Source organism: Tenrec ecaudatus, chromosome 14 (genome assembly GCF_050624435.1).
Source record: "Tenrec ecaudatus isolate mTenEca1 chromosome 14, mTenEca1.hap1, whole genome shotgun sequence".
Classification (NCBI taxonomy): Eukaryota; Metazoa; Chordata; class Mammalia; order Afrosoricida; family Tenrecidae; genus Tenrec; species Tenrec ecaudatus.
The window spans coordinates 97,687,259-97,710,639 of NC_134543.1; the positions used below are offsets into that span (position 1 = coordinate 97,687,259).

At 51.9% G+C, this 23,381-nt stretch overlaps 1 protein-coding gene across 1 annotated transcript; it reads left to right on the plus strand.

The window, feature by feature from the left end:
- The first annotated feature begins 1,838 nt into the window (after positions 1-1,838).
- On the plus strand, positions 1,839-16,051 carry LOC142425815 (bromo adjacent homology domain-containing 1 protein-like). Its single transcript, XM_075531216.1, has one exon. The coding sequence runs from the start codon at positions 10,655-10,657 to the stop codon at positions 12,137-12,139; it is 1,485 nt and encodes a 494-aa protein (XP_075387331.1). The 5' UTR covers positions 1,839-10,654; the 3' UTR covers positions 12,140-16,051.
- The last annotated feature ends 7,330 nt before the right edge of the window (positions 16,052-23,381 follow it).

The following is a 23,381-nucleotide window of genomic DNA, read 5'->3' on the forward strand; positions in this document are numbered from 1 at the left end:
CCTCCCTCCACCCTTCTGGTATCACCACTCTCATCACTGGTTCTGAAGGGATCATCTGTCCTGGATTCTCTGTTTCCAGTTCCATCTGTACCAGTGTACATCCTCCGGTCTAGCCAGATTTGTAAGGTGGAATTGGAGTCATGATAGTGGTGGGGAGGAAGCATTTAGGAAGTAGAGGAAAGTTGTATGTTTCATCGTCATTGCTACACTGCTCCCTGACTGGCTTGTCTCTTTCCTGGGACCCTCCATAAAGGGATGGGACTTCAGCTTGTCATGAGATAATCCCATTTTACCACGAGCTTCCTGGGGCCGCCTCCTGGTTTTGTGGTGAATTCCTTTAGCTCATTAGAATGTTTTTCAAGATTCGCACCTCCCCACCTCTCGCACCGCGCCGCCTCCCCCGGCCGCCTCGTGCTGCCCCCTGCGTCTGGACGACAGACCCAGGGTTCTGATTGGTCGGAGACCGGGAGGGGGAGCCGAGGGCCTGATTGGCTGGCGGGGCCAGCGCAGGACGGGGCGGCTGATTGGCGGAGCTGGCCGAGGGGCGAACCGCTGATTGGCTGCGGACGAGGAAGCAGGAAGGAGGGCGGCGGAGGCTCCGCTCTCGGGGAGTTTGTGGGGGAACCGCGAGCGGCGTAGCGGATCCCGGAGCCCGGCCCCCGCCGCTTGCCCGTCCGGCTGCCTGCCCCGCCCGTCCGGCCCCCGCCGTTCGCCCGCCCCGGCCAGGCGCTCCCGCCCCTCCGACGGCCCCGCCCGGACGCGGCCCCCGCTCCGCCCGCCCGGCCCCGGCCCCCAGGAGGAGGCGCTGACGCAGCAGCGTGGAGCCCGGGAATTGAGCGCCCCCGGGGGGTTCCAGCCGCCGGATTCCAGCCCGGCCGGGGCCTTCGGGCGCCCAGAACCGCGCCGTCCGCGCCGCCCGTCCCGGTGAGCTGGGGACCGGGGTGGGGGGGGGGAGGAGCGGGAGGGAGGGAGCGAGCGAGCGAGCAAGGGAGACAGGCGAGCGAAGGGGGAGACGACCGACCGCCCGTCAGCGCGCCCCACCAAGCGCGCCTCACCGCCGCCCCCGCCAGCCCGGGAAGGGACGGACGGACGGACGGACGACGCGAAGCAGGTGCGGCCGCCCGCCCGCTTGCTCCGCCTCCCTCCCCCGGGTCCGGCGCCACGGTCCCGCCATCGGGGAGCGCGGCGCGCCTCGAGGTGACAGCCCCGGGGGCCGCCTGCTTCGCAGGCCGGGGGCGGGGTAGGTGGCGGCCGCAGGGTGGCAGCTTGGCCGGGCGGCGGCGGCGGCGCGGGCGTCCCGGCCTCGGAGAGCGGGAGGACGCAGGTCGTTTCCCCACCGCGGAGCCGGCTCGCTGCCGAGTGTACTGTGCTGACGACGAGGCCCCCTCCGCCCCGCCGCGCCCCCTCCCCCATCGTGGTCCCCAAGGCAAGGGGCCCGCGGCCGGGGGTGGCGCCTCGGGATCACCGGCTCTGGGTGAGGTGGGGGGCCGCCCTCTGCGCGGGGAGCTCGCCTGTTATTGCGGGGGGCGGGGGGCAGAGGACGGGACCGCGCCGGGGGTAGGGGTAGTGTGGCCCGGACCTGATCGGGCTGCAAGGAAGGAGGCGCCGAAGACGGAAGGGGACCGGTTCGAGAAGCGGGGTGTGGGCCGCGGGAGGCCCAGCAGGGACCGTGCCGGGCGGCGGCCGAGTCTGAGGTGGGGCGGGCGGGTGGAGGGGGGGATCGAAGTTGTCAGACCTCCTCCAAGTGACAGCAGGACCCCGTGCTCGCAGCCGGCCTGGTCTCAGCCTGCAGGCTCTGTCACCGCTCCTGGGGGCTAGGGGCCGGGTGCCGGGTGAGGTCTACCCTCTCGGCCCGCTCGGCGGTTCAGCGCCGGACAAAGGCGGCGCCGGAGCGGACGCAGGTGGTGGCGTCCGGGAGGGGAGCGAGTTCGAGCCACCCACCCCAGGGGCGGGTGACGGGCCCGGACTCTGCCCCGGGGACTGCGGGGGCCGAGGCTCCCGCCGGGAGGAGCTGCGGCACTGGCTCATGGCTTCGTCCACACTTCGCCTTGCTGTTGTAGAAGAGTGGGGTCGACCCGGCCAAGGCGGAGGGGCAGGGGTGATGGTGGAATCGCGGTGGGTCCTGGCCGGTGGTGGTGAGGTTGTGGGACCCGAGAGGCGCTGCTTGAGAGCCTGTCTGCTGCATTGGGAGTTTCCTGTCGTCAGAGTAGGCTTAAGACAGAGAGGTTTTTCCCTGCCTGGGACATCCCTGTCTCCCACCTTGAGCAGCCTTATGAGTGCAGAAAATGAGCTGGATTGGGTCTGGGGACACCTCTCAAATGTGCTTCAGCCGTCCATTCACAGCTGCCTTGAGCACTTCTCTTTAGCCAAGGGAGGGATCCACTAGGATCATGAAAAGCTGAGTTTATAAACCCAACAGGAATTTAATGATTACAAAAAGATTTCCTGGGCCTTTTCCTTTGTGTTACCTGAGAGGTTTCCTCTCCCCTCATTTCCATGTCTTACCTCAAGAAGGGGTCCAGAGGGACTCACATGTTCTGGAAGGACAACCACTGCCCTTGGCCGCCTGGAAGACACTTAACAATCACGACCTTAAGTTGTAAATGTCTCCAGCCCCGCCAGTGCCCAGCTCTAAGATGGCTACTGTTTTCCCATTTGTGAAAACGCTTGCACACAGAATTCCTGTATCCCTATCCCCCTCATGTGACTTCACACCAAATGGCATAGTTGGGACCAAAAGACGGGTAATCTCGGTCTGTTTAGAATGCGGACTTTTGCTGAGAATCCAGGTTGGAGTACCGTCTTCAAGCGCCCTCTTCCACCTGTGGTTAACTGTAATTCTAGCCTGGGAAAGCGGCCTGTCAGCTTTGCAAAGGGGTGATGTGGGCATGGAGGTTATCCATGGCCACCCCTCTCCCCTGGAGGGTCTAGATCTCAGCCTGGGTGGAGTTGAGGCTTGTGAGGAAGGGAGATATTATCTCACGCTTGAGAGTAAAATTTGTTCTCAGAGAATTTAATTGCATGTCTAAGATCCAGAGAACTCCTAAAATCCCAAGGTCCCGGTGCCTCCTGTGGGGTGACAAGATACATGATTTCAGAGCAGCGACTTGCTTTGGTGCCCACCAGAAGGACCTCCAGCAGCTGCAGTCCCTGCCAGGGTGCTCCCAGTAGTCAGAGTGTTGGGAAGTTTTGCTGCAGAGAGCACAGCGAGTGATAAAGTTCTCTCTTTTGGGTACCCACCTTTGTTCCCTGTCTCTAGCTGCTCCCCATGTCAGGCCTGTGCTCTTACAGCCTCCCTTTTCTGCCCACTCCCTTGAGCCCTTTTGATTCAGCCTGTGCACATAGTTCTTCCTAAAGCACCTCATGCCCAGAGTCCCACCCTTGCAATAGCTCCCCTTTCCTTGGAAGGTAAGGCTGGCTCTCAAGACCCTCCGCACTCGGACCATAAGGCCCTCCCCTTGCCGTTCCCCACACATTTCTCTTTCTGCATCTTTGGTCCCCTCAAGAGGACTCCCTTGCCTTCTCCTCCTGCCTGAATCCTCCTTGCCTTTCAGGGCCCAGGCTTTCGCACAGTGTAGCTCAGGCCACTCCAGGCTGGTGTCCTGCCTCTGAGCCTTCGACCCTGGATTATAGAGCATACCGATCATCTTTTGAGGGGGTTTGTAGGTCAGAAGTTTTCCGAAAGACAAGGGCAGTATGAGTGCCGGGTTCTTTTGTGGTGGCTATTCCAGTACCCCTCTCATGGAGGGCACGTGGTTTTTGTTGAATGAGTAAGTGCAGTTGGCTGCAGAGTTGGGGTGGGAATGGAGGAGAAGCCTCTTGAGGTTCCCAGCCTGTTCTATCAAAGTGAGCATAAAGGCATCCTCACCTGGAAGGGTTGGGGTGGGGGAAATGAAGAATTGTCACAGGGCTGGTGGGATCCCGCCCTGTGGAGTACTCCTAGGACACCATGTAGATGACATGGATGGGGAAAGCCTGTGATTCTGTTTTCCTCCTCCTGCACCAGTCCCTTCTCTCCACCCGACTTTGCTGCTCTTGTGCAATTTTCCTTGTTGTCCATGCTAAATGAATCCATATGTTTTTATCTCTCCTCATTCCGGTGTGTAAATGCGGAGGGAGAAAGCACAGTTCTGAGAATGGAAGAAGCCTGGCCTTGTGGATGGGGCTTCCGGAGCTGGTTCTCGAGGAGGGTGCTAACGTGGTGGGGCATCCCTGACATGCGAGGCCCTGATCAGCCCCACACTGGACCCAGTGGAAAGAAATGCTGGGAGTCCAGCACCCACAGAACTTCTGTGTTTTATTTACCTGCAACCCTGGTCCATGCAGGGAATGGGAGCGAGAACTGGTGTCTGGTTTGCAGCAGTGAAAAAGAATTTGTGCATCCACCCCATTTCCCCCAAACCTCCCTTTTGTGCCCCAGTTTGATGATTAATGGACCAGCATTTCCCTTCTAAGTGGGAAGGCCACCCCTTATAGTTTCCATGGCAATGCAGACCGCTCCCCTGTCAATTAAAAAAAAAGCCCACCCTACTACTTCTCTCCTGCTTCTACTGTAGCAAGAGGAAAGTTACCTCAGAATGCTTCTCCTGCTTGCCTGGGCTCCTGAGCTGCTCAAGTAGTTTTTGCTGCCTGCCCTGCCTCCCTTTATGGGGACGAGTTTCTTCACCCCAACTAAACTGTATTCCTCTTAGAATGATTCTATCAAGAAGAATACTGCTATCAGGAAGCAGGGGCAAGCCTTATTTGTTTATTCACCCACGATGCAAATGAAAAAGCAGAAAGCACCCTCCTCTTAATTTTTACTATAGATTAAAAAAAAATTTCCTCGCTCTCTGGCGAAGCAGGTGACATCCCCAACCATCATTTTTGTAAACCTGGAAGAAACTGCCCCAACTCCCAGCATGCATCTCTCCAGCTGGAGTTCTTTAGGGATTGTCCTTTCGTTTCTTTCACTCCTCTCACATCTCTGTCCCAACAGCCAGGAGGACGTCTGTGCTTTCATTTCATCAGTTCTTCTTTGTCTTGTGCTTCACAGAGGCAGCATCTGGCCTCAGTGCCCTGTTGCAAGGTGAGTCACTAAGGAGGGGGGAATCTTCAGGGGAAACAAGTCCCCGGAGGTGAGAAGTAGCCTGCGTTGAACTAAAACTGCCAGCCGAAGCGGCTGGGTTTATGGAGCATTATATGAACAGCCCCGACATTAAAGGGACTCCTTTTTATGAATGGGTTGTGAAGAATGTAAATAAGGCAGCATCTCTCAATGGGGAAGCATTTTACATAAGTGGTACTACCCCAGCCCAACTATTTATGGGAATTTGCTAGCAGTTTGGCAAGGCTCCCTTCTTTTGTGAACTTGCCATTGGGCTGGGGACAAGCTGGCCTTTCGAGGGGCAAGGAGCGAGTGCTTTGGATCTGAGGGCAGCCCCCTGACTCCTGCTCTGCAGGTCCCCAAGGCCTGCTCTGGCTGGAAGTGCCTGTTAACCCTGAACAGACAGAAAACCCAGCCTCCAGTCAAGAGCTGATGGTGATTAGAAGCACCAGAGCCTGACAACTGGCGCCCTGGGATTTTGTGGCTCCTGCCTCTTGAGCCGGACTGCTCAACGTCCCCAGGACAGGGCAAGCGGGTCCTGGATGATGAAATCCACCTGGTTTTATGGGAGGCACCTAAGTCGAGGAAAATGCACTGGTTTGAATTTCAGCTCCTTTATGTTTCCTCAGCCCACCTCCTGGTACTGCCACTAATGGGCACTGGAATGGCTAAGAGGGAGGAGGAGGAGGAGGAGGAAGAACAGCAGTCTCAGCAGAGAGGCTTGCAGGCAGCCTGCAGGGCCAGCAGGCCTGGACTCTACCCGGTGCTCTGCACCACCTGGCCCTGGGCTTCCATGAAGCCAGGACACTTGTTCTGGAAGATGGGACCAGAGGACGTGGGAGGGTCACATGCAGGATTGGTATCCTGGAGAGGGTTCCCTTCAGATCCCATCTTCCCAGGGAGAAACGGTGGTTATTTACCTGACTTGGTAGCAGCGTCCCATCCCATTCCTCCATTTCCCCCCCTGCTCACACAATAACATTGTCCTAGAGATCCTCTGTAGGCCTAGTCCATCAGGAAGAAAAGAGCCGGTTAGTCTCCCAGCCTTACTGAAGCTTCAATTGGGGGCTTATTTTTAAGGCACCATGACCAAGTTGCTTGAATGAGAAACTTGACAAGTGACTTTTCTCGGGTAACAGGAACAGTGCCAAGAACTTGGGTCTAAGTCATTTTCCTCATGTTGGTTCCTTTGCCAGTGGGTTTTGGGGAAAGGTACGTAGCTTCTGTCCAGTTCTCCCCACCCGCCAGGAAGGCAGGATAAGGCTTTTCTGTGATGTTGAGCCCAGAGACCCAGGGAGGTGCCGACCGCTGCTGCATTCCTCCCACTCCCGGGGCTTTTTTGGGCTTCTTACACTGGGTGCACCTATGTCACCATCCTGCCCACAGAGGAGAAGGCTGGCTCATCTGGAAGCCCTTCTCCAGTGACTGCTGGGTCTGAAAGCTTTGGGGGAACTTCAGTTTTGTGAGCCTTGAAAGCTAACTCCATTCTTACCGCATCAAGTAGTTTACCGTTGACTGAATGGGTTTAGAGGGAACCGAAGGGGCCTGGCAGCATGCTGGATTAAGCATTCGCCTGTCAATTGCAAGGTCGGTGGTTCAAAACTCACCAGCCACTTCGAGGGAGAAAGATGAGGCAGTCTGCTTCTGTAAAGACTTAGAGCTGTAGAACCCCTGTGGAACAATGCTACTCTGTCCGGCCTGGTCACTAGGAATGACAGTCGATGTGTTGGAGGTCGGTCTGGATTGGGGGGACGTGTGGAAGCCCGGGTGGCATAGTGCAGTCAGCGTGGGGCTGTTGACAGAAAGACCGGTGGGAACCAGCAGCCCCTCTCTGCCACTGGAGAACGATGAGGCTGGTTGGATTGGTGGAGGTAGTGTACAGACAGATACTTTTTCTGGATTAACTAAAATCTGGGCAAAGTGTATTTTTTAAAAGTACTATCTCCATGCTTCTCTTCCAGGACAGATAGGGACCTTTGAGCAAACTTTTCGGTGGAAACAAAAATTTAAATATGTTTATGTGCCTCAGTCAGTCTGTGGGCACCCTTAACCCAGCTAAACTGGTGTACATCCTAAGTTCCTTTATGATGGAAAATGAATAAAAGCTAATAATGTGCTACAATGTCAGTAATTAAGGCAACATCAAAACCAAAAATTGAATGTGAAAGCTACTCTGGGCTGTTGGGCTCTGATCCAGCAGCTGTTCTGTGGGCCCCGGCTGGAGGCAACAGGGAGTATGGGTTTTGGGATAGACACCTGGGTGGCCCCAGCTCTCCCCCCAGTAGAAGCCAGGCCAGTGCCCTTTTACCTCTCTGTACTTCCGTTTTTCTCCTCCTTAAGAGATCACAGCACCCTCAGAGTTGCTGGGCGGATAATTGAGAGTGAATGTTGTGTGCTTTGAGTGGTGCTGGCTGCAGGGAAGGGTGACAGACAGCCATTCTGGTGAAGCAGAACCTCTGCCCGTCAAGAATTTCCTTCCACGCCTGCTTGTGGGGCTCAGAGCTTACCAACGCCAAGGCAGGGTCTTTGCAGCTGATTTTACCCTGCTGTCTGTGATGTGGTTTTCTGGGTGCAAACATGCTTCTCGTCCCACACTCATTTGCCAAGCAGTTCGAGGGGAAGGTGTCTCCCTGACGTAGCTGGGCAGGTATGTTAAGAAAATGAAAGTGATGGTAGTGAAAGCAAGTTGTGTAAAACGAGATATTTCCTGAATGAAGTAAGACGTAATTCCTTTGTGCTCCAGGGTCGGAGGAGTGTTGCGCCGTCTGAGGTTGTCTTCCCGAGTCCATGGGGGTTGAAATGTTCTTTGGGGCCGGCCAGGTGGACAGCTCATTCATTCAGCCCGCCTGTCCCTACAGAGCTGGCATCGTGAAGGTGGGGGCACTCGAAAGTTGCGGGGGTCTGCCCCTGCTAGTGGGGTGGTGGGGAGGCTTGACCTTGGCTGTGGCTCCTCATGGGGTGATTGGTTCAGCAGGCTGGGGTTGTGTGCTGGAGGCCAAGCACAAAACTCTCCCTTTAAACAATCTGTTTGTTGTGATTTGCGTGAAAGTTTCACAGCAATTGGGTTTTCCATTCAACAGTGTGTTCCCTTTTTGTTTCATGTTTGGCCCCCGGTTTCCTGGTGTTTGAACTAGCACATATCTTTGCACACTCCTGGGGCAGGTTCCTGGGGCAGGTTCCTGGGGCAGGTTCCTGGGCCAGGTTCCTGGGGCAGGTTCCTGGGGCAGGTTCCTGGGGCAGGTTCCTGGGGCAGGTTCCGGGGCAGGTTGGCGAGCTCCTGCCCCGTCTTTTCTAAAGAATTCTGCAGTCAGTCGCCTGAGGATTTTCCTGCCATGAAGCTGGAGCTCTCTGGCCCAGCTGAACCTCATGCCGCCTGCCTCTATTACAATTGTCCTCCTCCTGAATCATGAGCTGTTTGGAGCATGGGGCCTGCCTTCAGGAGTAGAGTTGCCTGCACAGTGTCGGGTCTGGGGAGGAGGGTTTGAGGAAAGCTGGCCCCAAAGCTCATCCCAGGGCCAGTCTCCTGGTGTAGAACCAGCAGGGACGGGGCCGGGAAAGACCATGTCTCCCACCACAAGACTGCCACTTTTCTGAGTGCCCCTTCCTAAATCCCGATGTTTATGAATTTCTCAGAGGTTCCCATTCTACAGTTCCCCTGGCTGCTTGGCGTGAGCTCCCTGAGTGTTCCATCGGTCTCTGTCACACACTGTCCTTCCGTCTTCCTACAATCTCAAGCTCCAATGCATTAGTCGTTGGGCCTTCCTTCCGAGCTTAGCTTGGTACTGGACAAATATGGGAAAGGAACAAACTTATATTGAGCACCTTCTGCATAGCAGGCACTTTGCTAAGCGCTTCACACCCATTCGTGGCTGCTTTGATCCTCACAACAGTCTTGCTGTGTAGAAAGGGCGCCAAAAACTCAGGGAGGTGCAGACCACTTAGCGAAGCCCACGTACAGTGAACCGTAGCGTCAGCCTATTGCGGGCCTTGCCCTCCACGTTGGACAGTAACAGCACACATGGTGGGTGAGTGGTGGGCGCAGGTCACTTGGCACGGTGCCTGGGAGTGTCCCACAGTGGCCATGCCCTGGCGTCATGGGGCCTGCATCTGCGGGTCTGCTTTCCTCAGATGCACAGGGGCTGTCCTCTGCGAAGGCAGGTCTCCTGGAGCAGGGACATGCGCCTTTAAAGTATAGATTCCCAAATTGATCTGACCTATCACCACCTTTTCAGGGGTGAAAGATGATTGAATGTCCCTGCCCCTGGCAATGAATAGCTTTCGTGCTGCAGTCCCTAATCCTGGGTCAAGTGTAGATACCTGCTTTTGCCGCGCACCACTTGGGGGATCTGAAGGTTAACCGACTCTTAGGCCAGTGCGCTCCACCCAGTGCCTTGACCCGGAGTCCCTGCCGACAGGAGCGTCTGTGGACTTGCAGGCTCAAGCTCTCTCTCTCAGCCCTCTCCCTGGATGAAAGGCCTCACCTCAACCCAGGGCAGTGGCACTCTGTAGCCATCAGGAGAGTTTCTACCAATGCTGCTCTTATGATAGTCCTGTATTCCTAATACAACATGACCCCCTGTGGGTTTCCAAGACAGTAACTGTTTACAGGAGTAGAAAGCCCAGTCTTTCTCCCTTGGAGTGTGGTGAGTTTTAACTGCCAACTATGCAGATTGTAGCCCAACTCATAACCAGTACAGCACCAGGGTGTTGTCCAAGTCAAAACTTCTCTCCAAGGGATGTGTGGTCAGCCACAGTCCTAGGAAGTGGCATGTGTGGCTGTGCCACCAAGGTTAAGAAAAAGGAAGTTCAGGATGCCTTCCCTAGGCCCGTGTCTCTGGGAGTCTCTTGCTGGGACTGGCCAGATTGGAAAAGATAGGCGAAGATGGCACTTGACTGCTGGGTTGAGCTGGCCAGCACACCAGACCCAGTGTGGGTTGCAGGTGGGCCTTCCCCAAGGCCTGATCCTGCCTCTAGGCTCCCAAGAGCCCCCACTGAAGTATGATGATCAGGTGGCCTGACCAGCCACATAGCAGCTTGGTGTCTCCAGGAGGTGGGCTCTGGCATCTCAGATGGACACTAGCTCTGAGGGCAGTCTGTGAAACAAGTCTGTGTCCAAGTGGGCTAGGCGACTTCCTTTGGATGTGTGGCCTGCCTCCTGCCCAGGTGTTTCTGGTTTTCAGCCAGATTGCAGAGAGGAGCGAGTGCTCCAGCAATCGAGGCCAGGTGGGCACTGCTCTCTCCAGGGGTTGCCGGGGCTGAGACTCCTGCTCAGGCAGGGTGCCTACACTGAAGAATCAGTCAAGCGGAGCCAGGGAGCCAGCAGCAAGCCTGCCCCTTGTTCTTCAGATGAAGCCGAGGAGCTTACCTGTCACCAGCACAGAACTGCGGTTTCTTTCTGCCCCTGCCCTCTCCCTGGGTTGTAAATTAAGCCCTTCACCCCTCAGCCCTCGACCTGGGACAGGGAGCTGAGGGGCAAGTTGGCTTTTCACCTTTCTCGTCACTGCCACCAGGGACCAGTGCCGCCTGCCCTGAGCTCCTGCTCTATGGAACTGCCTGGGACCCCCAGGAATGGCGGTGGTGGGCGTGACAACCCGACACACTGCTCACTGCATCTCCAGCTCCCGATCACTAGTTCCTGAGAAGCCCAAGGCCTGCAAAGTGCTGCTGACCCGCCTGGAGAGTGTGGCAGGTCCTGTGAGCGCTGACGAGGCCCAAGAGATGCCCCCTGACCTGCCCAAGCCGCCCAGCCCAGCCCCATCCAGTGAGGACTGTGGCCTAGCCCAGCCCCGCAAATGGCGCCTGGCCTCCCTCAACGCGGAGAGCCTCAACAACCTGCTGCTGGATCGGGAGGCCACCGGCAGCCTGGGGTGCGCCCGCCGCAGTCGAGGGGGAGAACCCCACCGGAACCGAGACCGGGCCACTGGGAGCTGGTCCTCCAAGAAGCGACCCCGGCTAGGTGACCTCGGAGGAGGAAGTCGAGACCTGTCCCCAGAGCCAGCACCAGATGAAGGTGCCCGTCGGGAAGGTGACTCAGCTCCCAAGAGACTGGCCAGCCTAAACGCAGCCGCTTTTCTGAAGTTGAGCCAAGAGCGGGAGCTGCCCCTGCGCCCACCTCGTGCCCACCCTGAAGCAGATGGGCGCTCCGCTGAGCTCCTGGCACCCAAGGCCCTACGGCCAAAGTGGGCCAAGGCCAACAATGGCAAGACCTTTCCCAAGGCTCGTCAGGGACCCAGCTCTGGAGAGGCCACAGGCCCCCCTAGCTGGCAAGAGTGCCCTGAAGGGCCGCAGCCATCTGCCACCCCAAATGGGCCTTCCATCCAACCACTGTACCAGCCCCTGAGCAAGGCCCTAGAGAGCCCTTTGGGCCTGCACCCCCGCCTACCCCTGCTGATGGGTGAGCAGGCAGCCCTGAAGCCGGAGCCTGGGCGCCCAGGTGAAGAGTCACCTGCCCCCAAGCAGGAACTGCACCAGCCTTCTTTCCCTGCACCCCAGCTGTCCCCCCTACCCATGCCTGGCAACCCTGCCGACTTCAGTGGCGGGCCTGAGCTCACTGCTCTCGGTAGCTTCTACCTATACTGTGGCCACGATGGGCTGCAGTGCGGGGCCTACTCCTCCTGTTCCATGCTACCTGAAGGCAAGCTGTCCCCAGTGGTGGCACAAAGTGAGGGGCTCCTCTTGTCCCCAAGGTCCGTGCCAGTGGGCACCCCTTTACAGCACCCCCCCTGGGGCTCTTCTCGATACTGCTCCAGCGAGGACTCTGGAGCAAGTAGTTACGGCCTCTGTGGAGTGTTGCCCCTGCCACTGCCCCATGTTGGCACTACTTGTGGCGGCTTTCCCTACAAGATGCCTTTTACAGCAGGTGAGTCTGCCTGGGGTGTAGGATGTGCCCTGAGACATGGCACCTCGGGAGAGTGTTTTTGGTCTTTGGCAGGAACTCCTGGTTGTTTGACCAGGGAGGCAGGAGGCTCTGCGAGGGTGCACTCCCAGGAAAGGGGCCAGGCTCAGCTCTTCTCTGCTGAGGAAGTTTCTGGAGATTTCCTGGCCAGGCGGTGAAGTGACACTGAGGTGGCAGTGGGGCTGTGCCCAGAAAAACTCTCCTCCCTCCCTGCTTGGTGACTCCTTTTGAGACTGAATAGCAAGTTGGGCGTGGATCCCAAGGATTTTTGTCAAGCCGTTCCGTGATGGTCCCTGTGCCCTCCTTGAGCACAGTTGCTGCTTCCTCCTGGCCTGGCCGTCTGCCGGCCAGAGGCTTGCTGTGCCCTGCCCCAGGGCACTGGCAGCTGCCATAAGGCAGCGTTACACCCTTGGCATTCCCTTGCTTATGAGTGGATGATGGCTTTGGTGTCTGCCTTCATAATGAGAGACCAGCATCCCTGAGGGGCTTCACCCTAGCTGGTGAGACGCCAGTTGCCTCTCTCACCCCAATGTCCTCACCTGCCCTGCCTAGCTTCCTCCCTGGTTCCTGAGTGGAAATGGGATGACCAGAGCCACTCTGGCCAGAGTGGCCCGCAGCTTCTCCTGCCACTGGGCAGCTAAGGGGCACGGCCTTCCCAGGGTTCTCCCCTCCCCCTGCGCCTCTTGTAGGGGTCTATAAAACAACTTTATAGACGAGTAGCCTCTGGCCAGACTGGGTATTTCAGGCTCTGATGCGAATTGGCACTCTAAGAGATGAAAACACCCCCTTCTTTTGCCCCACTGCCCAGTTCTGGGTGCCTAGCCGGCGGGACCCACAGCCCCGGCATCCTCACCCTACTAATCACGGTGCTAAACACGGCCAGGCTCCGTTTGAAGCTCTTGACCCTTGGGGTCAGTGCTGTGCTGTGGCCTATGATTGAGTGCAGATACTGGAGCCAGACGGCCTGGGGTGAAATCTCACTTCTGCTACTTCCCGAGCCGTATGGCCTTGTCATGTGACTTTAGCCGCATGACCTGTGTAATAGAGGTGATGGTGGTCCGTACCTCACAGCATTGGTCTACGGATGAAATGAGTTCCTATGGCGATGAGAAAAAAACACCTGGTAAACTATATGGCATCTGCAGCTACTACTGATCTTGTGTCATGGGTTACGTGTCCGGTGCGAAGCACAAGATCGCTGGTTTGAAACCACCAGCCACTGGGGGAAAGCTCGGCTTTGTGCTGCTATAAAGATTTACAGCCTGGAAAACTGCCAGCAGCAGTTCCGCTCTGTCCCACAGGGTCGCTCCCAGCTGGCCTCCACTCTGGCGGGTGGGTGGGTTTAGTTTTGGTTTATTACCATTGCAAGGCTCTGAGGGGGGTCAAGTGGCGTAACAAGTCGTGCATGTAGAAGGTGGCAGGTCTGGATGGCTCTGAGAGAACTTTCTGTCATCTGAAAGGGCCCTGACCCCACCCACCACCTCAGTGCTCTGGGTTCACACTGAGAAGGAAGACAGGAGCAGGCTCGGGTAAAAGGCGGGCGATGCTAGGTTACGGCTTATCGTTATCTGCCCAGCCTGACCCCTCTGTCCTTTCCCAGAAGGCTGCAGGTCCCTGGGCCAGCTGGAATTTCCTCGCCTGGAAGCTGGCCACCCAGCCTCACCCGCTCACCCCCTCTTGGGGTGCCCTGTGCCCAGTGTGCCACCTGCAGCAGAGCCCGTCCCCCATCTTCAGACGCCCACCTCGGAGCCCCAAACTGTAGCCCGTGCGTGCCCTCAGAGCACCATGCCCCAGGGTCTCATGAGTATCCTCGATTTCCAGATGAGGAAACTGAGGCTTTGTAGTGGAAGAAGTAATGATCGTTTTGAGCTCAGATGCAGATTTGTCCACTAAGCTCCTGAGAGACCCCAGTGCTGGGGACATGGAGCAGGAGAGCCGACGGCAGGAGAGAGGCTGCCCGTGCCCCGCTTCTCTCTCCACCGGGTGGGCTGCAACATGCAAGCGCCCTTGCGCTTTCCCAACCGCCTTTGCTTGGCAGCCTGAGCTGAGGGTCCTCTTCCCTGCTGCCTCCGGCTGTCCCTCCTCACACCAAATGTGGCCCCTCGGCCTATTTGTGTCTTTGGCTCATTGCCCAGGAGGAACCGGAACGGGCCATCCGCAAAAGCAACCAGGCAGTGGAATGACACGGAGAGCTGATCCGTGTGCGGGACACGGTCCTCCTCAAGTCAGGCCCCCGGAAGACGTCCACCCTTACGTGGCCAAGATCTCTGCACTCTGGGAGAAGAAGTCACCAAGGCACATAATGGTTAAATTATACAACTTTGAGGAAAAGGAGAAAATCATGAGAGCAGTTAGGGAAAAACAAGCAATCAGATATAAAGGTTCCCACATAAGAATATGCTCAGACCTATCAGTAGAAACTATGAAGATGAGGAGAGAGTGGAGTAACATATTCCAAAAACTGAAGGAAAACAACGCAAATCCAAGAATACCCAGCCAAATTATCGATCAAGATAGTTCAAGAAGTAAGAGTCTTCCCAGACAATGGAAAACCCAAAAATATGTTAGAAGAAACCCAGCCTTACAAAAGATCTTTGCCGACCCAGTGTGGGGCAGAAGAACAACACTCGCCAAGCATAAATAAGAGACTGCCACATAGAACAACCTCACCCAGAGGGCAACAAAGAGAAAACAGACCCCAAGATAGCATTGGCTTAAGGATGGAAAGAAGTCAAGATTGATACACACACACATGCACAACACACAAATGAGAAAGGAAAGTAGGAAAACTCCCAACACAAAAGGTATAAGATGACATCACAGAGTCCGCAGATGGAGATAATAACCCTGAATAAAAATGGCATAAACTCAGGCATTAAGAGACTGAGACTAGCAGACTGGCTTAGAAAGCACAACCCATCAATCTGCTGCCTACAGGAGATACATCTCAAGGCTACAGACAAAAATAGGCTGAGAATCAAAGGCTGGAGAAGGTCGTACCAAGCAAACAGCAATACAAAAGAAGCAGGGGTTGCAATCCTAATCTCAGATAAAATTGACCTCAAAGTGCAAACCATAAAAAGACATAAGGAGGGACACTATATAATGCTCAAGGGAATGGTAGGCGAAGAACCACTAAGCATTGTAAACATATACTCCCCGAATCAGAGACTGGCTGAATACGTCAACCAAACACTCTAAAAGATTAAAAAAGAAATCCAGACCAAACCAGGGATGTACATGGTAGACAATGGTGGAGGAGGTGGGGAAAGGAAAACAAAAGGATGAATACAAGGAAGAAAAGGGTAGTGGGGTCATGGGGCATTAATCCACCCAAGGGGAGGGTATTGTTTATATCTCCACAGGGAAAGTGGGACCAGACTTCAACCCAGTATCGCAAGGCGTGAATGCAATATCCCGGCGTGGAGGAGGGAACCAGTGTAGAGGTCTGGGAGGCTGGCCCCAGCACCATAAATTAAGTGGATTTCTGCCCCTCCCCCGAAAAGAATGTGTTCCAAAGGACGACATTGACTCTGCAGCTCTGGGAGATGAACATATCTGATCAGAGCACACGGGAGAAGATGAAGGGGCAGGAGGAGAGAGTGGAGCACAGCCTGGCCCACCAGGCCGTGAGGATGATGTTCCTGAGTAGAACAGCCAGTCCACAGAGAGAACAACATGGCTGGCCCCACTATGAGAAATGATGCCAATCAGTGACTAATAAGGGCGATACAGGGGACAGCACCGGAGACACAGTGTGGGAATTGCACCTGACCTGATCCCACCACACCGAGGCAAATTACTGGGCGAGTGCAGCGGAACAGCAAGGGAATGGAGTGGCAAGGTCCCCAGGGAATGCTGAAAGTGGACTTTGGGGCCAGGGTGTGGTGCCCCAACAGACTGGACTGGAAAACGCTCCTAAGGGCCAGCAAACGATCCCTGAACTACAAGCTTTTCTCTTGTGAACTGTTTTGTTCTGTTCTTTGTCAGTGGTTTGTTTTTGTTGTTTTGTTGTCTGGTTGTATACTGTTGCTTTCTTTTCCTCTGTCTTGTTTTCGTGCATGTTAGTGGCTCCACAGGTCTGTCTGAATAGGACAGGCTGGATGAACTATCTGGAGGAAAAACAACGGGACAGACAGTTCCGGGGGGACTTGGGGTGGGGGGGTAGGGGGGTTAAGGAAGTGGTGTTAACAAACCCAGGGACAAGGGAAAAACATGGGACCCCAAATGGTAGAGAAGGGGGAGTGGCAGGCCTGGTGGGAAATGATCAAGGGTAAGGTTGCTTAGAGAAGAGGTATACTCTAGCCCAGGTGGCGACAAAGCATGGTAGTAGGGCAGGAGGAAAGTCAAGGGAGATGGAGGAAAGAGCTAGGAGTCAAAGGGCATTCATGGAGGTCTAGACAAAGACATGTACATGCAAATATATATAGGAGGATGGGGAAATAGATCTATGTGTCTATATTTATAGGTCAAGTATTAAGGTGGCGGAAGGACCTTGGGCCTCTACTCAAACACTCCCTCAATGCATGAATACCTTCTTTTATTAAATTGGAACTCTATGATGCTCACTCTCCCGACACACGGCTGGAGCCAAAGTGGGTGAACAAGTAAATGTGAAGAAAGCTGATGGTGCCCGGCTATCAAAAGAGATAGTGACTGGGGTCTTAAAGGCTTGAAGATAAACAAGCGGCCATCTAGCTCAGAAGCAACAAAGTCCACATGGAAGAACACACCAGCCTGTGTGATCGAGTGGTCCCAAAGGGATCAGTTACCAGGCATCAAAGAACAAAAAATCATATCATTGACTGCACACCTCCATGATAGGATCGCTGAAGACAAATGGGTGCATAAGCAAATGTGGTGAAGAAAGCTGATGGTGCCCGGCTATCAAAAGAGATAGTGTCTGGGGTCTTAAAGGCTTGAAGGTGAACAAGCGGCCATCTAGCTCAGAAGCAAAAAAGCCCACATGGAAGAAGCACACCGGCCAGTGCGATCACGAGGTGCCAAGGGACCAGGTATAAGGCATCATGCAAAAAAACAAACAAACGATATAAGTGTGTGTTTGTATGTGTATATATGTGTATATGTATATGTATGTATATACCATATTAAATGAAGGGGGAAGTGCAGAGTGGAGACCCAAGGCCCAAGTGTCGACCAATGGAGATCCCCTCATAGAGAGGTTTAGGAGAGGAGATGGGTTAATTAGGGTGCGAGGTAGTACCGATGAAGAACACAGCTTTCCCCCAGATCCTGGATGCTTCCTCCCCCCAACTACCATGATCCGAATTCTACCTTGCAGGCCTGGATAGGACAGAGACTGTACACTGGTGCATATGAGGGTTGGAGGTACAGGGAATCCAGGGTGGATGATACCTTCAGGACCAAGGGTGTGAGGGACGATGCTGGGAGAGTGGAGGGTGAGTGGGTTGGAAAGGGGGAACTGATTACAAGGATCCACATGTGACCTCTTCCCCGGGAGAGGGACAGCAGAGAAGGGGGGAAGGGAGACTCCAGATAGGGCAAGATCTGACAAAATAACAATGTATAAATTACCAAGGGCACATGTGGGAGGGGGGAAAGGGGAGGGAGGGGGAAAAAAAAAGAAGACCTGATGCAAGGGGCTTAAGTGGAGAGCAAATGCCTTGAGAATGATTGGGGCAGGGAATGTATGGATGTGCTTTATACAATTGATGTATGTATATGTATGGATTGTGGTAAGAGTTGTATGAGTCCCTAATAAAATGTAAAAGAAGAAAAGAGGAGAAAAAAATGATTAGGGCAAAGACTGTACGGATGTGCTTTATACAATTGATGTATGTATATGTATGAACTGTGATAAGAATTGTATGAGCCCCAATAAATTGTTAAAAAAAAAAAGGAAAATGATTAGGGCAAAGAATGTACAGATGTGCTTTATAAAATTGATGTATGTATATGTATGGACTGTGATAAGAGTTTTATGAGCCCCTAATAAAATGTTAAAAATAAATAAATGAATAAATTTTTTAAAAAAGAATTGTATGAGCCCCAATAAATTGTTTAAAAAGAAATCACAGACAATTATAGTGGGGGACTTCAACACACCACTCTGAGAAAGATAGATCACGGAAAGAAAGTCAACAAGGAGACTAGAGAGCTAAACACCACAATTAGACAATTTGACCTGATATTTACAGAGCTTTTCATCCAAATAAAAAAAATTTCACATTCTTTTCAAGTCCACATGCTGGGGCATAAGGAAAATCTACATAAATTTAAGCACATTGAAATAATTCAGACCTTTTTCTCTGACCACTGTGCCATAAGGCTGGAAATCAACAAAAGGAAGACAAAGAAAACAAGAGCAAACAATTGGAGGATGAATAACTCTCTCTACTGCAAAAGGAGTGCGTACTGGCGCAGATCAGAGATGAAATTAGGAATATTCCAGAAACCAACGAAAATGAGCACACAACATACCAAAACTTATGGGACACAGCAAAGGCAGTCATCAGAGGATGTTTCATAGCAATAAATGCACACTCAAGAGACTCTTGATTGATATGCTGACACAAAATTTACAACAACTAGAGCAGAGTCAGCAGGACAATCCTCCTAATAGCAAAAGAAAAATTATAAAAATCAGGGCTGAGATCCAGGAGAGGGAAAATAAGAAAACTATGGGAAAAATTAATACTGCTAAACGTTAGTTCTTTGAAAGGATAAACAGAATCGATAGACCACTGGCAAACCTAACTAAAGAAAGGAGGGAACAAATTTCAATAGCAAGAATACGGGATGAAAGAGGGGTCATTACAACAGACCATCATGAAATCAAAAGGATTTCATGTACTATGGAGTACTATGAAGGATTGTACTCCAATGAATTCAACAATTTGGAAGACATGGCCAAATTCTTGGAAAAACAATCCCTCCTTAGACTATCCTCGGTGGACGTCAAGAATCTCAACAGACCCATAGCAATAGAAGAAATAGAAAAGGTTATCAAGGGATTAACAACAAAATAATCCCCTGGACCAGATGGCTTCACTGGAGAATTCTACCAAACATTCAGGGAAGAACTAACACCAATCCCACACAACTCCTTCTATGAAGCTAGTATAACTCTGATACCCAAACCGGGCAAGGATCCCACAAGAATCGAGAACTACAGACCAATATCCCTAATGAACATTGATGCAAAAATCCTTAACAAAATACTAGCCAACAGAATACAAAAGTATATAAAACAAATAATTCACCCTGACCAAGTAGGATTCATACCAGGGATGCAGGGATGGTTCAACATACGAAAGACCATTAGCATTATTTGTTACATTAACATGAAAAACTGTAAGAACCACATGATAATATCGATAGATGCAGAAAAAGCATTTGACAACATCCAACACCAATTCCTGTTTAAGACACTTGAGAAGATAGGAATGGAAGGAAAGTTCCTCAAGACAGTACAAGCTACATATGAAAAACCAACAGCCAACGTGGTAGTTAATGGAGAAAAGACTAACACAATCCCACTGAAAAAGGGGACCAGACATGGATGCCCCTTGTCTCCACCCTTATTTAATATCGTGCTGGAGGTTTAAGCTAACAGCATAAGGCAAAGAAGAGACATCAAAGGTATTCGTCTGGGGAAGGAAGATTTGAAATTATCATTATTTGCAGATGATATGATTTTATATATGGAAAATCCCAAAAGTTCCACAAGGGGAGTACTGGAAGCAATAGAGGAATTTGGCAGAGTGGCAGGATACAAGATCAACAAACAGAAGTCCATTGTACTGTTATACACATTGGATAAGACCACAGAAGAAGAGATAAAAAGGTGGTACCCTTCACAATAGCCAAATACAAATTGAAATATCCTGGGATATACCTGACTGAAAAAAAGTAAAGATCTATACAGGGCAAACTATAGAACACTATTACAAGAAACCAAGAGCAACCTCAACAAATGGAAGAATATTCCATGCTCGTAGATTGGAAGTCTCAATATAGTTAAGATGTCAGTTCTGCCAAAAGCACTATATAAGTTTAATGCAATCCCGATACAATTACCCTCACATTTCTTCAAAGAAATGGAAAAACTGCTTACCAACTTAAGTGGAGAGGGAAGAAGCCCAGCATTAGCAGAGAACTACTCAAGAAGGACACAGTAGGAGGGCTTGCTTTATCTGACTTTAGCATATACTATATAGCCACAGTTGTCAAAACCGCATGGTATTGATATAATGACAGATACTCAGACCAATGGAAAAGAACTGAAAACACAGAAGTAAAAACATCAGCGTACAGACAACTGATCTTTGATAAGGGCCCAAAAAATATCAAATAGGAAGCAGATGCCCTCTTTAACAGGGTGTGCTGGAAGAAATGGATATTTACCTGCAGAAAAATGAAGCAAGACCCTTATCTCACTCCATACACAAGAATAAACTCAAGGTATCACAGACTTTCAGGTTAAACCCCAAACTATTAGGGCCATCAATGAGGGAATTGGAACCAACTTGAGAACTTTGGTGCAGGGAATACATAGGCTATCAGAAACAGGGAAGGACACAAACAGAGGAGGCACAAATTGACAAATGGGATATACTGAAGATAAAACACCTGTGTACATCAAAATAATTCACCAAGAGAGTCATAAGAGAGTCCACAGACTGGGAAAACATCTTTAGCAATGACACATCAGACAAAGGCCTTATTACTAAAATCTATAATATTCTGCTAGCTTCAAAAAAGAAAAAAACTAATTGCCCACTTGAGAGGTGGGCAAAGGACTTAAACAAGTTTCACAGGGGCAGAAATCCAAATGGTCAATAAATATAAGAGGAAATGTTCCTGATATTTAGCCATAAGAGAAATGCAAATTTAAACAACAATGAGGTACCACCTGACACCCTCAAAGGTAGCCCAGTTAAAAAAATCAGAAAGCAACAAGTGTTGGAGGGGCTGTGGGGAGACAGGAACTCTCATCCACTGCTGTTGGACCTGGAAGTATGTATAGCCACTAGGGAAATCAATCTGACGAGACCCCTACTGGGCATATACCCAGAATAGGCAAGAAACAAACCAAGGCCAGACATCTGCACTCCAATGTTCGTTGCGGCACAGTTCACAATTGCAAGGAGTTGGAAGCAACCCAAATTTCCATTAACTGATAATTGGATTAAAAAACGGTGATATATACACACAATGGAGTACTATGCATCGCTAAAAAGCACTGATGAACAAATGAAGCACCTAGCGGCATGGGAAGAACTGGAGGAAATCATGCTAAGTGAAGTAAGTCAGGCACAAAAGGACAAGTACAACATGAGCCCGTTGAGGTATTTTTTTAAAATGCAAAAGGGGCATAGGGAAAAAGCTGTATACAAACATTCTTGGGGTGAGGACCGTGTAGTATGGCAGGGACCAGATCAAATCCAGGGATGCACATGGTAGACAACTGGGGAGGAGTGGGGGGATGGAAGGATGAGAATAAGGAAGAAAAGGGGAGCGGAGACATGGAGCCCTAACCCACCGAAGGAGAAGGTATTGTTTATATCTCGACAGGGAAAAAGGGACCAGACTTCAACCCAGTGCCTCAAGGTGTGAATGCAACATTACAGTCTAGGAGGCTGGCCCCAGTACCAAATATTAAGTGGATGCCTGCCCTTCCCCCCAGAAGAATTTATTTCAAAGCATGACATTGAATCTGCAGCTGCGGGAGAGGGACATATCTGATCAGTGCACACAGGAGCAGATGAAGGGGAAGTAGGAGAGAGTGGATCACATCCTGGCCCTCCAGGGCCTGAGGACGATGACCCCAATTAGAGCACTCAGTCCACAGAGAGGTCCACATGGCCAGCCCCACTGTGAGATATGACATCCCTCACTGACCCATGGCCCTGCAAGGAACAGCACCGGAAACAGTGTGGGTATTGCGCCCAACCTGATCCCACCACACCAAAGCATAGCACTGGGGGAGTGCAGCGGAACAACGAGGGAATGGAGCGGCAAGGTCCCCAGGGAATGCTGAAGGTGGACTTTGGGCCAGGGCGTGGTACCCCAACAGCCTGGACTGGAAAACACTCCTAAAGCCCTATAAATGATTCTTGAACGAACTACAAGCTTTTCTTTTTTGTTGTGTTTTGTTTTGTTCTTTGCCAGTGGTTTGTTGATGTTGTTTTGTTGTATATTGTTGTTTGGTTTTGCTCTGTCTTGTTTTTGTGCATGTTATCTCCGCAGGTCTGTCTAAATAAGATAAGCGGGATGAACTATCTAGAGGAAAAACAACAGGACCAACATTTCCGTGGGGACATGGGATAGGGGGAGGTAGGGGATAAGGAAATGGTGTTAACAAACCCAGGGACAAGGGAACAGCAAGTGATCCAAATTGGTGGTGTGGTGGGTGTGGCAGGCCTGGTAGGGAATGATCAAGGGTAATGTAATGAAGTATAGCAGAAACAAGTGGGGACAGAGCATGATAGCGGGACAGGAGGAAAGTCAAGGGAAATAGAGGAAAGAGCTAGGAGGCAAAGGGCATTTATAGAGGTCTAGACAAAGACATGTACATATGCAAATATATGTGAGGATGGGAAATTGTTCTATGTGCCTATATTTATAGGTTTAGTGTTAAGGTGGCGGAAGGACATTGGGCCTCTACTCAAGTACTCCCTCAATGCAAGAATACTTTTTTCTATTAAATTGGCATTCTGTGATGCTCACCCTCCCGACACATCCACTGAAGACAAAGCAGGTGAACAAGCAAATGTGGTGAAGAAAGCTATCAAAGATAGCTATCAAAAGAGATATCGTCTGGGGTCTTAAAGGCTTGAAGATAAGCAGCCATCTAGCTCAGAAGCAACAAAACCCACATGGAAGAACACACCAGCCTGTGTGATCACATGGTTCCGAAGGGATCAGTTATCAGGCATCAAAGAACAAAAGATCATATCATTGGGTACACACCTCCAGGATACGATTGCTGAGGACAAACGGGTGCATAAGTAAATGTGACGAAGAACGCTGATGGTGCCCGACTATCAAAATAGATACTCTGGGGTCTTAAAGGCTTGAAGATAAACAAGCGGCCATCTAGCTCTGAAGCAGCAAAGACCACATGGAAGAAGCACACCAGCCTGTGTGATCACGAGGTGTTGAAGGGATCAGGTAGCAGGCATCATCAGAAAAAAAAAAAATCTTACCATAGTGAATGAAGGGGGAAGTGCACAGTGGAGACCCAAAGCCCCTTTGTCGGCCCCTGGAGATCCCCCTTGCCGAGGGGCCTTTGGGAGGAGATCAGTCAGTCGGGACGATGTAGCACCGATGAAGAATACAGCTTTCCTCCAGTTCCTAAATGCTTCCTCCCCTCCCCACCCCTCCCCCCAACTATCATGATCTGAATTCTACCTT